This window comes from Megalops cyprinoides, chromosome 10, assembly GCF_013368585.1.
Source record: "Megalops cyprinoides isolate fMegCyp1 chromosome 10, fMegCyp1.pri, whole genome shotgun sequence".
Lineage (NCBI taxonomy): Eukaryota > Metazoa > Chordata > Actinopteri > Elopiformes > Megalopidae > Megalops > Megalops cyprinoides.
Window position 1 is genome coordinate 360,945 of NC_050592.1, and position 16,556 is coordinate 377,500.

At 51.5% G+C, this 16,556-nt stretch overlaps 2 protein-coding genes across 2 annotated transcripts in view; both read left to right on the top strand.

Moving 5' to 3' along the window:
* The first annotated feature begins 736 nt into the window (after positions 1–736).
* fbl (fibrillarin) lies at positions 737–7,014 on the top strand. The gene is made up of 9 exons (XM_036537867.1): positions 737–850; positions 1,697–1,798; positions 2,169–2,321; positions 2,478–2,572; positions 2,891–3,061; positions 3,142–3,274; positions 4,679–4,791; positions 6,104–6,249; positions 6,358–7,014. The coding sequence occupies exons 1-9, from the start codon at positions 841–843 to the stop codon at positions 6,380–6,382; spliced, it is 948 nt and encodes a 315-aa protein (XP_036393760.1). The 5' UTR covers positions 737–840; the 3' UTR covers positions 6,383–7,014.
* Positions 7,015–8,533: 1,519 nt separating this feature from the next.
* Positions 8,534–16,556, top strand: part of dyrk1b (dual-specificity tyrosine-(Y)-phosphorylation regulated kinase 1B) — a 56,839-nt gene continuing 48,816 nt past the window's right edge. Inside the window, exon 1 of the mRNA XM_036538731.1 lies at positions 8,534–9,185. The gene's annotated coding sequence lies outside the window, so the exon portion shown is untranslated. The remainder of the gene's footprint in view (positions 9,186–16,556) is intronic.

Consider the following 16,556-nt stretch of genomic DNA (forward strand, 5'->3'; position numbering starts at 1 on the left):
AATTGGGAGAAATGGGGGAAAAGCATTAGGCATTCCAAATATTAATGAATGAATAAAAAATACTGACATTGTGTACAAACTCTGCTGTTTTATCCTATATTGTAAAATGACATTATAGTGCTAACCCGTATCATATGTGACAATCTATCCCAGCATGCTGCAGGAGGACCCCTCACTTCAACCACGTCAGTTTCTGTTTTGATTCAGCTGATGTAAAAGCATTCATTTGTATGCTTCATGCTTCAAGCATTATTCCTTAGTTTAATGAGCAGAGACTTGTAACAGGCCAAAAAACAAGTAAAGATCAAAATGCAAATCTGCCTGTAGCCTATACAGATATACAGATACACATTGTTTTTCCTTAAACACTTTTGCTACAGTGGCAATAATAGCAAACCTGCAAAAGTCATTCATGGTTTTAAAGTAAAAAGACAGATGGGAGTCTCCCTGGGGAGACAAAAAGGAGCGCATCTGATGCGTTAAACGGGACGGTTATAATGTGAGGCTGATCTTTCCTCGAACTCGCAACCTCCGACACTGCCAGTGATCTCACCAGGCGGGGGCATAGGCTTACTGCTGTATCAGAGAATTGAAACCGAGCTGTCTTTAACTGCGTTATGGTCCTGTATTTCCCTCTGGTAGTTGCGAGTCTTCCACGCCAGGTGGCGACAGCGAGCACACGTGGTGAGCCGGAAGTGCTGCCTCTCCCCGCGCGGGGCATGATGGGAGCCGCGGCTTGGCGTGGAGGCCACATGGGGCGCCGGGCATACGTGTGCTAGCAGGCGGAGTGAGGAGCAGCGCGGAGAGGTACCCGAAGAGGAGCGCATTCCCCGAGCAGACATGAAGCCAGGTACTTCCAGCCTGAACACGGAATAAGTGAGCCGCCTGTAATGTGAATGTAAAGTGGAGCTGAATTACATGGTGAATGTAAAGCGCAGTCGCATTACACTCAGCGTCGACCCTTTTAGCTGCCTGACCTTTTTTCAGAGGTACTTCGCTGAAGTTGGAGGTTAATGTTAAAGAGTCGAAATGGCACAGTAACTACGTATTTTTGCAAGCGTGGATTGTGTGTTGGTTGATTGGATGTGTCAGGTATGTCCAGCGAAAGCTGCCGCAGTTCGTCTGGCGGCTGTACGGCCGTGTAGCGCACTGATGTGGGGATCGACCCAGCAGACGGCAGGCGGAAACCGGTGAACTGAGGCCAGAGAAATAAACGTGGCCCCTGACTGATTGTAGACAGACATGTTTTATCGCTTGGTGCATCTCTGGAGGGCTAGCGCTGGAGTCTGTGAAAGGTTATTTCAGTGTGGGGTGCGGGGCAGTGCACGCAAACATCAGCGCCTCCACCACGTGGTCGAGGCTGCTTTTTCGGGGCTGGTAGTTTGTCTAACGTTACAGTTTTCCGGCCTTCGATGGCCACCACTGGCGCAGAAAATGCCGTGTAACGCTGTGCTTTCAGAGGATACGTTGGGCTGATGATAAATTGTGGTTTTTCGGTAAAGATGAATGTAACACACGTTTGCGCGTTGTTATGACTAGCGGCTGCTAGGAGTTGGCGAGTATGTCGGAGCGACATGGCCCAAGGAATCGCAATTCTAGGTTATTTAATGTCATAAACAAGGATAATTTTCCAGTTCTGATTGTTTACATTAATCCTCTATTTCTGGTGTCTTTAACATGTCATTTGCTGACGTAGGATTCAGCCCTCGAGGAGGAGGAGGAAGGGGAGGAAGAGGAGGAGGAAGAGGGGGCTTTGGAGATAGAGGAAGAGGAGGTTTCCGTGGAGGAAGGGGAGGAGGTAAGTGTCTGTGAACCCCATACTCTGCATATAGCTCTGTGCCGACGTATGTGACTTAGTTTATGTGTAGGTTGTTATCGCAACAGATACTTTACTTCAGTAAATAACCATATTGTCTGTTTAATTGAATATTAACAGACTGTGGGCCTGCATTGGTGGTGTATGGGAAGGTGGACTGGGGGGGTAGCCCAGGGCTTCATCACAGCCATAAGCGTGTGTATGCATATGCAGGGTCAGCTTATGACTTATATCTGTGTTCAGCTAACATTGTGCTGCAATGTTCACATATGCTAAAGCCAGGCAGCGCGCTGAGTGTTCTCGTGTGACCGGGCTGTTGTGGACATACGCTTACCCCTCTCTCCTGTGGTAGGCGGAGGATTCCGGTCCCCAGGTGGAGAGGGGGGGTTCCGTGGCCGCGGGGGGCCCCGAGGGGGGACGCCAAGGGGCAGAGGTGGAAGAGGTGGGGGTCGGGGGGGCTTCAGAGGAGGCAAGAAGGTGATAGTGGAGCCCCACAGACATGAAGGTAAGACTCCAAGGAAGGGATCTCTGTGGCATGGCGAAGAAGCCCTGTCTGTAGGCCACTGACAGGCCTGCTTTAGGCATGTAATTGTAATGTTTGGAATAAAGTGTGGTGTGTTAATGGTGTGTTTCTGTGGGCTGTATCGGGAATGTGTTTCAGGGGTGTTTATCTGCCGGGGGAAGGAGGATGCCCTCGTCACCAAGAACATGGTGGTGGGCGAGTCTGTGTATGGTGAGAAGCGCATCAATGTGGAGGTAGCCTTTCACTTCCTCTCTTTTTGAACACATGAAAATCCTGTCTGTTTTTACCAGCTTCTGTGTAACATGGGAAAGCAGGATTCCTCTCCAGGGCTCTTTGATGGCACTGTGGTGGCATTCAGCTGAACATTTGCAGTCATCTTTGCTGGGTGTGAGTCTCAGATACTAGAGTGCTGTGGCTCGTATTCATTTAGCACATGGTAAACAAGGTCACATATTCAAGCATTCAGTACAATCATCATAATCTAGTCATGGTCAGGATGTTGCTGTGGAAGGTGTAACAGTGGTAGACATATGTGCAACTGTGTGTTACAGGAGGGAGAAATGAAGACTGAGTACAGAGCATGGAACCCCTTTCGCTCAAAGCTGGCAGCCGCCATCTTGGGAGGAGTGGACCAGATTCACATCAAGCCAGGGGCAAAGGTCATGTACCTGGGAGCTGCGTCGGGCACCACGGTCTCCCACGTGTCTGACATCGTTGGGCCGGTGAGTAGCGCTCCTTCCTGCTGCGGTGTGTGGCTGTAGTTGTTTTGAGGGGTCGCCGTTTAATTCCTGCCCCTCTGCAGGAGGGTCTCGTGTACGCTGTAGAGTTCTCTCACCGGTCTGGGCGAGATCTTCTCAACGTGGCCAAAAAGAGGACCAACATCATCCCCATCATCGAGGACGCACGTCACCCACACAAGTACCGCATGCTCGTGGGTAAGGCCTCCGTGCGCTGCTGATGCTGCGGTGCTTCCCAACACGCCCTTTAGCCTCAGTTACAGCCGTGTTCATCATCTTAGTGTTTCAAGCACTGTTGGCTTTCCCCGTTTATGTACAGTATCAGAGTACGAGTGTTGTTCAGTGGTCGCCAGTGACCCGGTGTGTGTCCAGGTTTTAGCCAGCTGAAAGTAGCCTTTTGTCAGGCTTTGCTTCAATGTGAGCTGTGAGCGTAAGTGAGAGGGAGTGTGACGGCTCCAGCTCGCATGCAGACTGTCGGATGGCTCCCTCTACATCATTCCTGAAATGGTTTGAGGTAAACGGAACTGGACTTTAGGAAATTTCAGATTCATTGTGTGTTGCCAGGAGACTGCTGCTAAGGCTCTCTGCCCTGCAGTTCATGAAGCCGTTTGAGGATGTGATTGATAAAATGCTGCATACCAGGTGTCTGGTTTCTGAATCAGCTGCTGTGGACTGTATGCAGTCAGCTGTGAGGTGTGATGGTGGAAGAGAGGGTTTTGCTTACTACCGAGAATAACACACACACACACACATACACACACACTAAATGAATTGTTAGTGATGTAAGTGAAACAAATTGTTGCCAAAGTGCCCAGGAAAATTGATTACATAAATACTGTAAATACAGTTACTTTCTTTGCAAGAAGTAAATGGAAGTATATTTAGTTGTGAGCAATAGGAGTGACTCCACATTAGGACAGCTACATGTTAAAGCCTTGTTTTATTTTCAATTTTTCTGAAGTGTTTAATTTCTCTTCTGTCTGTGTGACTGACAGTTCAGTCTGTCACAAACAGAATTTCTACCAGATCTGAGTACAGTCTTAATTGTTAAAGGCATGTTGTGTATAGTAAAATTGAGATGTTGTATATAGTCTTCAGCAGCAATTCTTAGCTTTCTGAATCACTTAACGTTCTGAAACAAGTCATTGACATTCCCATCAGAACTACCAACTTCTGCCTGTTTCCTGTGAAAATGAGCTGTGTTGGAAGGTCTGAGATATTGTTACTCTGACTGAATCCTCAAAGAATGTCCCGCACATAATTAACATTTTGTTCTCTTATTTTATATTCAACTATTCAAGGCCACTAAAGAAAATGCAAATAAATTTTGCACAGCACTTTGTAACCGGGTGTAGCGAAGTGTAGCCCAGCTCTTTGGCGTTGTGGTCAAAGCTGCAGTTTGGTACCCTGTAGACCCGGGTTCGAGGTCGGGTGGGGTGACTGCTCTCGCCCTTCGCTACACCGGGTAACACATTAAGCAGTAAAGCAGACCCAGTCAGGGCCCTTTCTGCAGTCAGCTGCAGCCCGGCACAGCCCCGCTGCTCTCCTTACTGCTCTCGCACCTCCATGTGTTCAGGAACCTCATTGTGTCCCTGTGTTCAGGAATGGTGGATGTCATCTTTGCCGATGTGGCTCAGCCTGATCAGACCCGAATTGTGGCGCTGAATGCCCACAATTTCCTGAAGAATGGAGGCCACTTCGTCATCTCCATCAAGGTAAGAGGCCGTAAACACAGCCTGTCCCAGTGTTTCCAGGGTGTGTAGCTGGAACCCTGGTTTTCAAGTTTAGTATTCAAGTTAAATGTTCATCAGAGCCAGGATTTTGGTCCTGTAAATTAAGATACTATTACTGTACAGTGGTGAGTTGTATTGGCATCAACTCCTGTAATCTTTGCATTTCATAAACTGGGCTGTGCATAAACTTTTATTTTTGTTCATTCAGTGGTTTGTTTTGATAACTGGTCATTTACATTACATTTATACATTTGGTAGACACTCTTACAACAGGGTTAGGCAAGTACTTGCACAGATACTGAATCATTAGTGCCATGCTTGAAATGTAGAGCCACTGTGGGAAACTGCTGCAGGAGGAGCAAACGCCATCATAGAGCACAACCTCAGACCGTCACAGCCACTGTGCAGCCAGCAGGTGTGTGTCACCACAGTGCAGATGCCCCCTTGCTTTTATCCTCTGTTTAAACTGCAGCTGGTTTACAGTGTGAGCGGGGGGAGGGTCACAGTCCACACGTGTAGTCAGAACAGGTGAGTTTTGAGTCTGTACAGAGTCTTCGGAGTCTGTAGCCAGGGCAGAGAGGCGAGAGGTGAGAGTGTGTTTTGGTTGGTTGTGGATCAGTGGAGCAGCTTCATTCTGAGTCAGCTGGAGGCTCTCGCAGGGAGAGCTGCGGTCATCTGGTCTGGAGAGTACAACAGCTGAAAAGGAGAGTTGGTAGCAAGAAGTGGAGGGATTTTATGGATGTTCTAGAGCAGGAATCTGCAGCTCTGTGCATTTCTGCTGCATTTTCAGCGGAATTGTCTGCTGCATAACCACCTCATAGTAGTGAAAATGCAACTGGTCGTAAAGTACATGGCTAATGCCAGCTTTTAACTTATTTTATATATATATTATTTATATTATATATTTATATATATTATTTATTATTATATATTTTATGTAATATCCTGATTCGCATAGATGGGCCAGATGCATTTCTGAGATAATTGAAGTGTGTTTTGCCTCAGCTGATTCAGGGTGGTAATGCTCTTGTCAGTTTTGCTGCAGTGGTCAAAATAAACTCACCAGACAGACAGGTGGGGTGGAGTTGGATCATGAGGGCTGTACATGTCCACAGGCTGGTGGGGTGGAGTTAGATCATGAAGGCTGTACATGTCCACAGGCGGGTGGGGTGGAGTTAGATCATGAAGGCTGTACATGTCCACAGGCGGGTGGGGTGGAGTTAGATCATGAAGGCTGTACATGATCCTTTCCAGGGACGTGGGTGTGACCCTTGTGTATCCCTCCCTCCCACAGGCAAACTGCATAGACTCCACAGCTGCGCCCGAGGCCGTGTTTGCAGCTGAGGTGAAGAAGATGAGCTCCGAGAACATGAAGCCCCAGGAACAGCTGACCCTGGAGCCATATGAGAGAGACCATGCCGTCGTCGTGGGAGTCTACAGGTGAGAGTGCTGGGTCAGTTCAGGGAATGCGTTTGTGTGCATGTAGTATGCTTGAATGTGTAGCCCATGTTGTGTAATCTCTCTCTCTCTGTCTCTTTCCCTCCCCAGACCACCCCCCAAGCAGAAGAAATAAACGGCCACATGCTGCCGGTGACCTGCACCACCTTCTCCTGCCATCCTGGCTCTGACCAGCAGGGGGCACAAAGCTGTCAGTGTGTGGATGCTCTGACCAGACATTGATGCAACAAACTTGATTGGCCCTTTATCAACCTTTTTCTGGGCATTTTAGTATGCAGCTTGCCGAGAAGACTGAACGTACCCTGCACATCACTTAGAAAACAGCTGGAGAGGGTAGAAATGTGGCATACACAGCTTGCTTTCGTACCCTCCCCCTTCTGAAGTTTATGTAAAATACTTTGTGTTGAATGGTTTGACAAAGGACTTGAGTGAACCCGAAACTTTTGTGAAAAACCTAAGTTACGTCTCATTTTTTTCCAAACATTGCTGCAAGATATATTTTATACAAAAACTTTCTGTTCAAAGTCCAATATGCTACTGAAGTCAACAGTGTTGAGTGTTTTTCTAAAAGTGGGGTTGTCAGAGAGGTGTCTTAACTGGAGTTTCCTATGCATAGATTATTTTTTAGCTCAATTTACTGTTGACCACAAGAGTGTACCCTACCATTTGTTTTATATTAAAAAAATTCCAAAACCATGTGTTTTGTTTTCCAAGAGACAGTCCAAGTCATTATACTGTGGTAGTGTATTGCAATAAAAATGTGTATACAGGTTATGAATGAATCTGCTATCATTCCTGTAGATGCCGGTTTGCCATTGTGGGTCCCATGACACTAATGGGTACAGAGGCTGTGTGCTTACTCGCTGCAATGCGCAGGCAAAATGAGTATATAAGTTACGAAAATACTTTTAGTATAAATGCTAAGATTAAGATTTCTTGTACAACCCTTAATTAGCCCAGCTAGATTAGAACATTAGCTTTTGTCAAAACTGTTTGCCATGTTGCGTCTCTGCAGTGCTACATTCAGCTAGAGACATTAAGTGTAACTTAGGTTTCATGGTCTTGACCTCATTTTTAAGAATTCATTCATTTGAGTAAGGATGTATGAGACTCATATATAAGCTAGCAAGCAGAAATTCTGACGCGCAGTGCTGCCACAATCGAAAGCCGTCGCGACGTATCCGTGTAGTTTCACCGGAGGGCAAAGCGCAGTTCACTGTATTCACTGCCGCATTTCAAGCCAGACATTCAGAACTGCTCTACTGTAGTCGCGCTGGAAATAGCTTGGAGACGCGGCTAGTTTGCTACATTGACTTAGTTTTAGAGACCCATCTGGCAGCAACGGTGCGAATGTGTAACTCGGCCTGGTTGTTACTTTAGTTTTAAGCAGTAGTGTTCATGCATGCGCCTGATTTAATGCGCTTTTCCTGCAGGAGTGTGAGGGCGAAGTAACTTTGCTGCGCCATTTTATAAGGTGAACCTTGCTAACGGGGCCACTAAACAAATGAAAGGAGAGCGGGGTAACTGACTGGTTAGTTATATGGTATGTGAAGCGTATTAGCCGGATTCTGATCTTAAATGGTTTAATGAAGTGAGCACGTCAGTCCTCACAGGGATGCGCTCTGTAATTTCAGGCTTTTCTCCTTCCCTTGCAGGCGACCGCCGCCATTTTGTGGAAGTGAACGCGCGAGGTTTACATGAGATCTCGCGGTAAGCGCGTGGCCGAGGCGGGAAATTCAAAGCGACGAAATACGGCTTTTTAATAGTTGCTTGTATATAATGCAAAGAGACAAATTTGATGGATATAATCATTACACTTACGAATTAAGTTTAAATAGACATTTATAATATTACCTGAACGAATCCACGCTGCAGCTAATCTAAGATAGATAGCTAACCGTGTCCGTAAGAGTTGGAGTTGGTCCGTGTAGCCCGTGGGGCTAGCGAGCTCATTTCGTTAACTGCAGATGGTAATTATCGAGCAGGAAAGCCGCGCAGCACAGGCTGGCTAACTCAGCGGGATAACTGACGCGACCTCCGGGGCAGCCGGCTACCTGCTGCGGTCACCGCCATCATCACTTAGCTATCGAAAGCAAGGAAGTCAAGACACAAGTGAAATACATTCATACTGCCGATAGTATACAGTTGTGGCGACGTTGATTTAATTCGTTAGCATTCCATATGCATTCTGTTTATGAGTAAGAGGGAGCAGCAGTGGTTTGTTTTGGCCGCCATTTTGTGGGGGAAGCAGAGCGCCGCGCTAAGCGTGCGGGAGCGCGCCTGTGCTCGGGAGCGCGCACGCCGGGCAGAGCTGCTCCTGCTCCAGCGAAAGCCAGATTATCGGCCAGAGAGGGGGGTCCCTTTAGCGCTGCGATACAAACACCCCAATTTTGTTTTATTCGTTTGCTTTTATTTAAAAACTCCTCTCTCACCCCCTCCGCCCCTTCCTACATCAGGCAGCACTCTCCGGTAACTAGCCAGCTAGCAGCCGATAGCTACCCACACGGTGACCTAGCTCGCCAGCTAGCCTGCAAGCTTTCCCGGGGAGGGAAAGAGAGATCATTCCGAAAAGGAAAGGAAGAAAGACTAAAAGGAGTAGAAAACGAGAAGAAAGTGTGCGATTGCTGTACTGCACACTGCATACTGCAGCTAACCCGCCCGGTAGCTTAGCAGCGTGCTAGCAGGCTAACTAGCTGTACTGCGCCGGGTCCGGGCGGTCAGCCGCTGCGCTATCCTTTACCGGAGGGGCCAGGAGCGGACCGACTGTTTTATAAAACCCTAATTGCTGTAGATTTAGTTAAGAAGGAGATCGCAGCCATCAGAGGGGTGGAGGTTGGGGGAGGTGGAGGTTAGGACGGAGGGAGAGGGAATACTGATAATGGCTGCTCCGGGAAGCTGCAAGCGAACCGCCGCCTGAGGTAAGGACGCACCGGCATGCTGATCTATTTAAAACGCTTTTTCTGTCAGCACACAGAGTGTGATTTTGGGCTGTTTGTATACATGAAACGCTTGTATGGTTATCCTAGCGTCCCTGTATGAGCGTGTTGCCCTGCCTCCCCAGCAGTAAGGCGCCGGATCCGCAGGCCGGACAGCGCCGGGGAGGGAGGGAGACTCCCCGGCGCTGTCTCCGCACACCAGCCGGTGTCCTTACGTTTTAAAGCACCCAAACGCTGGCTACCTGCTGTCTGACTGCTAATGCTTCAGTGTTGTGTTAAAGTGTGTGAGATCGCCTTGCGCGATGGTGGTGGTGATTTGCAGAGATATGCGTGTGTTTGGTAATGCGGCGCCCTACATTGAGCTGGTTAGACACTCAGCTGTAGGAACCAGCGAACTGCCTGGTCTGGATCTGAACCGAGATGTCACTTAGCTGCCATGCTAACCTGTTAGCGTTCAGGTCTGCAGATAGCGCTGCATTTTTTTGAGAATAAAGATTGATTGTGTGGAGCAGGACCTGCTGGCGTTGGAAGCGCTGGGAGAGGTGTCGTTTGGCGAGGCTGCGGTGGGTGTGCATTTGTGCATGCTGGATGGGTTGTACTTTCAGTCCCATTTGGTGTAGTCAGTGTACCAATCTGTCTAATGTATTTTAAAAGCAGGTCGTCCAAACAGTGGGACTAAATCACATCTCATTCGCGCATTGTGTCGCTGTTATTTACTCGTTTCGCTTTCGCAGTGGCTTCCTAAAGCCAGAGCAGCATTCTCACTGTGATACATCTCTGCTGCTGCTGTCGGGAAATACATTTCCCTTAACAATACATCTCCCCTCATCCTGATCTACATGCATACAGGGCAACATTTCACATGTTCATGCGTGCACACGCGTGTGGTCGGCCAAACACACATCTTAAATATGAAAAAGGCAGGTTATGCTTAATATGGGTGTATTTGGTGTGAGCATTCCGGCGGTGTCGTTTCTGCAATCCAGCTCGGACTGGTGATGGTGCTGAAACAGAACGCCGGTTCAAAATGGACACTTCCCCCTTTCCGTCCTGCTGCTCGCTGCTTCCAGCGCTTCGCAATAAAATATCTGAACGATTTTAATTGTTACACTCACAGCCACAGGCGCCATGGAAATATGATCCTTTTTGTCGGATTTCAGATTAATTTTCGCAGCATTCCGTGATCTTCTATATTTATTTTTGCAGTTCAGCCTGGCGAGATTTAATCTGCATTTGTTTTTTAGGTGAAAGGTTGGGTACAGTTTGACTTTGAGTTACAGAGGTATTCCGTCTGGTTTATGCTGCACCTCATGTCTGTGTTCAGGATGTGTGAGAGGATTCTTTAGCCTGCTGTGTAGAATAGACCTCCACCTTGCCTATCAGCGCTTTCAGTGATCATAAATTAATCTAGAATCGTGGTGTATGGAAGCTTACTGTAAATACCTATTGCCCCAGTACACTGTATAGGCGTAATCCATTTCAATATTGTAACTTGCACTGCATGCTCTAAGTTGAGTTTTGGTAGGGTAAGTGCATAGCCTGGGATATTTCAGAAGCAAACTTAAGGGCAGAATGGGCTTCTTTGGAAGCACGGCATCTTGTGCTGTCCCCTCCCTTCTGGGGCTGATGGATCGGCTCTATGGAGCACCTCTCCCCACACCGCTGCTCGGGGGCCGGGTCTGAATGCGCTGAGTGTGCGGGGTGCGTGTGCTTGTGGTGCGTGTGCTTGTGGTGAGTGTGCGGGGTGTGTGCTTGTGGTGAGTGTGCGGGGTGTGTGTGCTTGTGGTGAGTGTGCGGGGCATGTGCTTGTGGTGAGTGTGCGGGGGGCGTGTGCTTGTGGTGAGTGTGCGGGGGGCGTGTGCTTGTGGTGAGTGTGCGGGGGGTGTGTGCTTGTGGTGAGTGTGCGGGGTGTGTGTGCTTGTGGTGAGTGTGCGGGGTGCGTGTGCTTGTGGTGAGTGTGCGGGGTGTGTGTGCGGGGTGCGTGTGCTTGTGGTGAGTGTGCGGGGTGCGTGTGCTTGTGGTGAGTGTGCGGGGTGCGTGTGCTTGTGGTGAGTGTGCGGGGTGTGTGTGCGGGGTGTGTGCTTGTGGTGAGTGTGCGGGGTGTGTGCTTGTGGTGAGGGTGCGTGTGCTTGTGGTGAGTGTGCGGGGTGTGTGTGCATGCTGTGTGCTTGTGGTGAGTGTGCAGGGTGTGTGTGAACGCTGTGTGCTTGTGGGGTGTGTGTGCATGCTGTGTGCTTGTGGTGTGTGCCTGTCCCTCTGTCCAGCCTGGACCTCAGTGTCCCGCTCCTCTGAGTGGGTGGCGGGTCGCTTGTCTCTGACAGGGCCGCCAGACAGGGCTTCCTCATTAGTCTATTGGTTAACTTTGAGGTTGGTGCTGGTGGTTGGAAAAGGTGAGGTGCCCGCACGCCCGGGGTGCGGGTGAGCCTGCTGCGGGGCCCCCTCTGCGCTGCGGGGCCCCCTCTGCGCTGCGGGACGCTGCAGGGGCACAGACAAGAAGCTGTGCAGCAGTGCATTCGATGCGCTTGGAGAGCGCTCTGCTTTGGGAGCGTGCAGACGCTGCTGTGCAGCAGTGCATTCGATGCGCTTGGAGAGCGCTCTGCTTTGAGAGCGTGCAGACGCTGCTGTGCAGCAGTGCATTCGATGCGCTTGGAGAGCGCTCTGCTTTGGGAGCGTGCAGACGCTGCTCTCAGCCTCACAGCAGCCCTGGGCGGCTGGACCAGCCCTCCCTCTCCCTGTGGCAAAAGCAGCTTTCTTTATGTGAAAGTACCACATAGAAATCAGGGCACTATCTCCTATGGATGTCAGTGTGGACGGAGCTGTAATGTCACACATTAATGTAGCGTGTACAGGCCGAGCTGCAGAGTGCTGGAGCCTGAAGGTGGAGCCCCTCTGTTCCAGGGGCTGGGGTGAGAGAGGCAGATGCAGAGTAAGAGTACCTGAACGTTCAGGAGGTAACGCGCGTTCACAGCTGAAGCGTCTGCCCTGGTTACGGTGCTGAGTCCGACAGGCTGTGGAGAGGCCGTGTGGCACCCCCTGGTGACGACCCTGCAGCTGCACCCACAGACTGACCCCTGATGGACTCTCACGGAACACAGTAAGGAGGTGGCCGTTTCCAGTAGGAAGCTGTGTAATGTAACTGTTTCAGCTAGTGTCATTTAGTGCAATCTTGTTAGTCTTTGGCCATACATTATTTGCGCCCGTACAGTGTTGAATTAATCAGTGTCTTTGTGTTGGCTTTGATTTGATTTTTTAGTTGTTAGTTCTTGTGAAAGAGTAAAGGAATCTTAGATAAGACCAACAGATTGACTCACAGCAGTACAAACCAGCCACTTAACTTTATAAAGCACAGAGAACCCCAGTCATCTATAATTAAGTAGCAAATACACGATAGATTCCTTAGAATGTCATACTAAATACATAAAAAACCTTTAAGACAATCAGTCAAGGAATGCATGACAATCAGTGGTGGCCACCTTTCCTTTGAAACGGTGAGCTCTGAGTGCTGATGTTGGTTACCCTGGCAGTGAGCGTCAGACTGCAGGCTGGATGAGATTGATCCATGCTCACTCTGGCTGTTTATCTGTCTGTGTGTGGCAGCTCCGACAGGAGCACAGTGCGCTGTATCAGCCCTAATGGAGACGCACTGCTGCTCTGACGCACTGCTGTGTCACAGACGTTAAATGCTTCTTTACTTTACTAGTCCCGCTCACTCGTCTCACTCTGAGTGTGATGTGGACGTGTCCCTGTAACGGCCCTGTGGAGGGGGGGGGTTTGATAGAGACCCATCGATTGCTTTCATTTACTAGATGAAATCTGCTGGGAAGTTCCAGCTCTGTTAAAGTGCTTGACCTTCTCTAGAATGGTTATATCCATCATTTTCCCTCTTACACGTAAGTGGACACGGTGAAGCAGTTGATCAGGGTAACGGATCATTACTGGATTACTGTCGTTTGCTTGTACTGCTAAAATTGTTCAGATAGATTGAATAGGGATCATTCAAACAAGAGAACGGTTAGCTGCTGGACAGGCAGTCCTGCTAGGCAGCGTGCAGTCACTGTGCAGACTCCATCAGCACTGTGTTACACGCGTGCTGTGATGCGTACGCACTGCGTTACACGCGTGTTGTGATACGTACGCACTGCGTTACACGCGTGCTGTGATGCACACGCACTGTGTTACACGCGTGTTGTGATGCGTACGCACTGCGTTACACGCGTGCTGTGATGCGTACGCACTGCGTTACACGCGTGCTGTGATGCGTACGCACTGCGTTACACGCGTGTTGTGATACGTACGCACTGCGTTACACGCGTGCTGTGATGCACACGCACTGTGTTACACACGTGCTGTGGTGCGTACGCACTGTGTTACACATGTGTTGTGATGCGTACGCACTGTGTTACACGTGCTGTGATGCGTACGCACTGTGTTACACGTGCTGTGATGCGTACACACTGCGTTACACGTGCTGTGATGCGTACGCACTGCGTTACACGCGTGCTGTGGTGCGTTACACGTGCTGTGATGCATACGCACTGCGTTACACGCGTGCTGTGATGCGTACGCACTGCGTTACACGTGCTGTGATGCATACGCACTGCGTTACACGCGTGCTGTGATGCGTACGCACTGCGTTACACGCGTGCTGTGATGCATACGCACTGCGTTACACGCGTGCTGTGATGCGTACGCACTGTCTGCAGCCCTGAAGATCTGACGTGGCTGCAGAGCGGCTGAGCTGCGTTCCAGTGTGCATCTCTTTGGGGGAAATCTCCATTTCCAGTCAGGAAACGGAAAGATCTCCACTGTCCCACAGTTCCAACTGAGCTCCACTGTTGCCAGGAGCAACCAGACAAGCTGCAAGGGATGGATGACCTCCCTCCTCACATTTGGTAGATAATCAGAGTGATGGCACAGCCACATTGAGCTGAAATCCTCCCTGTGAAGTCATCTGAGCTGCAGGTGATTACAGCAGTGAGGAGGGAGTGCATCGCGTTAATAGCCACCGGTGTGTGAGATTCCAGGTGCTGTGGATGTTCTGGTATAACTGGGATGGAAATGATGCTCCCAGTGTGCAGCAGGCTGAGCCGAACATGCTCCTGCTAAAATGTGGCTGTGCTGCTCCCGGGTCTCCGCGTCGCTCCCGGGTCTCCGCGTCGCTCCCGGGTCTCCGCGTCGCTCCCGGGTCTCCGCGTCGCTCCCGGGTCGCCGCGTCGCTCCCGGGTCTCCGCGTCCCTCCCGGGTCTCCGCGTCGCTCCCGGGTCTCCGCGTCCCTCCCGGGTCTCCGCGTCCCTCCCGGGTCTCCGCGTCGCTCCCGGGTCTCCGCGTCGCTCCCGGGTCTCCGCGTCCCTCCCGGGTCGCCGCGTCCCTCCTGGGTCGCTTTTGAAGGCTCCCTGAGCAGTTCTCTCTGCTGGTCCACTGCTCAGTCACACCTCACCTTACCGCACCTTCCCGCGCCTCACAGCACCTTACCGCGCCTCACAGTGCCTTACTGCACCTCACAGCACTTTACCGCACCTCACAGCGCTTTACCGCACCTCATAGCACCTTACAGCACCTTCCTGCACCTCACAGCACCTCATCTCACCGCACCTCACAGCACCTCACCTCACCACACCTTGCAGCACCTTACCTCGCCTCACAGCGCCTTACCGCACCTCACAGCGCCTTACCGCACCTCGCAGCACCTTACCGCACCTCGCAGCGCCTTACCGCACCTCGCAGCGCCTTACCGCACATCACAGCGCTTTACCGCACCTCACAGCACCTTACCGCACCTCACAGCACCTTACCGCACCTTCCTGCGCCTCACAGCACCTTACCGCACATCACAGCGCTTTACCGCACCTCACCGCACCTCACCACACCTCGCAGCACCTTACCGCGCCTCACAGCGCCTTACCGCGCCTCACAGCGCCTTACCGCACATCACAGCGCTTTACCGCACCTCACAGCATCTCACCTCACCGCACCTTCCTGCGCCTCACAGCACCTTGAGCCAGGTGAGCGGCTGGTAGGAGTGTGTCCCTGTGAGCCAGGTGAGCTGGTGTGTGCAGTGGGGCTTTGGCAGTGCTACAGCAGTAGTACAGCAGGGGAAAGGTCTCGTGGAGATACGAGCGCTGGTGTGTACTGAGGACTGCGTGGCCCACGCTGTGGCCGTCCCGGGGCGCCCTCGCAGCGGCGCAGCAGCGGCGCAGCTCTTAATGCGAGTCTGCAGGTGGTGCTCAGGCCTCCCTCTGTGTGTCTGAGTGTGAGGCTGCCCCTTACCTGTGCTGCCTTGCCTCAGGTAACCCTCAGCTGCATATGAACTGCCCCAATCCCTGTGTGCAGGGCTTTACACAAATAGACTGCCATGGAGACACAGTCCCCATCCTCTGGGCCCCGAAGCCTTTCCAGCTTCACCCGAGTGCCCCGCCTGAGTGCGTCCGGCCCGCCTGAGTGTGTGTAGAGCTGTAGTGTGTGTAGTGCTGTAGTGTGTGTAGTGCTGTAGGGCTGTCCCTCACTCTGCGTCCCTCACTCTGCGTCCTCTCACCCTCACCCTGCGTCCTCTCACCCTCACTCTGCGTCCTCTCACCCTCACCCTGCGTCCTCTCACCCTCACTCTGCGTCCTCTCACCCTCACTCTGCGTCCTCTCACCCTCACCCTGCGTCCTCTCACCCTCACTCTGCGTCCTCTCACCCTCACCCTGCGTCCTCTCACCCTCACTCTGCGTCCTCTCACCCTCACCCTGCGTCCTCTCACCCTCACTCTGCGTCCTCTCACCCTCACCCTGCGTCCTCTCACCCTCACTCTGCGTCCTCTCACCCTCACTCTGCGTCCTCTCACCCTCACCCTGCGTCCTCTCACCCTCACTCTGCGTCCTCTCACCCTCACTCTGCGTCCTCTCACCCTCACCCTGCGTCCTCTCACCCTCACTCTGCGTCCTCTCACCCTCACTCTGCGTCCTCTCACCCTCACTCTGCGTCCTCTCACCCTCACCCTGCGTCCTCTCACCCTCACTCTGCGTCCTCTCACCCTCACCCTGCGTCCTCTCACCCTCACTCTGCGTCCTCTCACCCTCACTCTGTGTCCCTCACTCTGCGTCCTCTCACCCTCACTCTGCGTCCTCTCACCCTCACTCTGCGTCCTCTCACCCTCACCCTGCGTCCTCTCACCCTCACTCTGCGTCCTCTCACCCTCACTCTGCGTCCTCTCACCCTCACCCTGCGTCCTCTCACCCTCACTCTGCGTCCTCTCACCCTCACCCTGCGTCCTCTCACCCTCACTCTGCGTCCTCTCACCCTCACTCTGTGTCCCTCACTCTGCGTCCTCTCACCCTCACTCTGCGTCCTCTCACCCTCACTCTGCGTCCT

Bases quoted from the DNA above. Each gene is read 5' to 3' on its own strand.
- fbl (XM_036537867.1), top strand. The intron at 2,573-2,890 runs GTAGCCTTTCAC...TGTGTGTTACAG, and splicing joins AGAAGCGCATCAATGTGGAG to GAGGGAGAAATGAAGACTGA. The intron at 3,275-4,678 runs GTAAGGCCTCCG...CCCTGTGTTCAG, and splicing joins CAAGTACCGCATGCTCGTGG to GAATGGTGGATGTCATCTTT.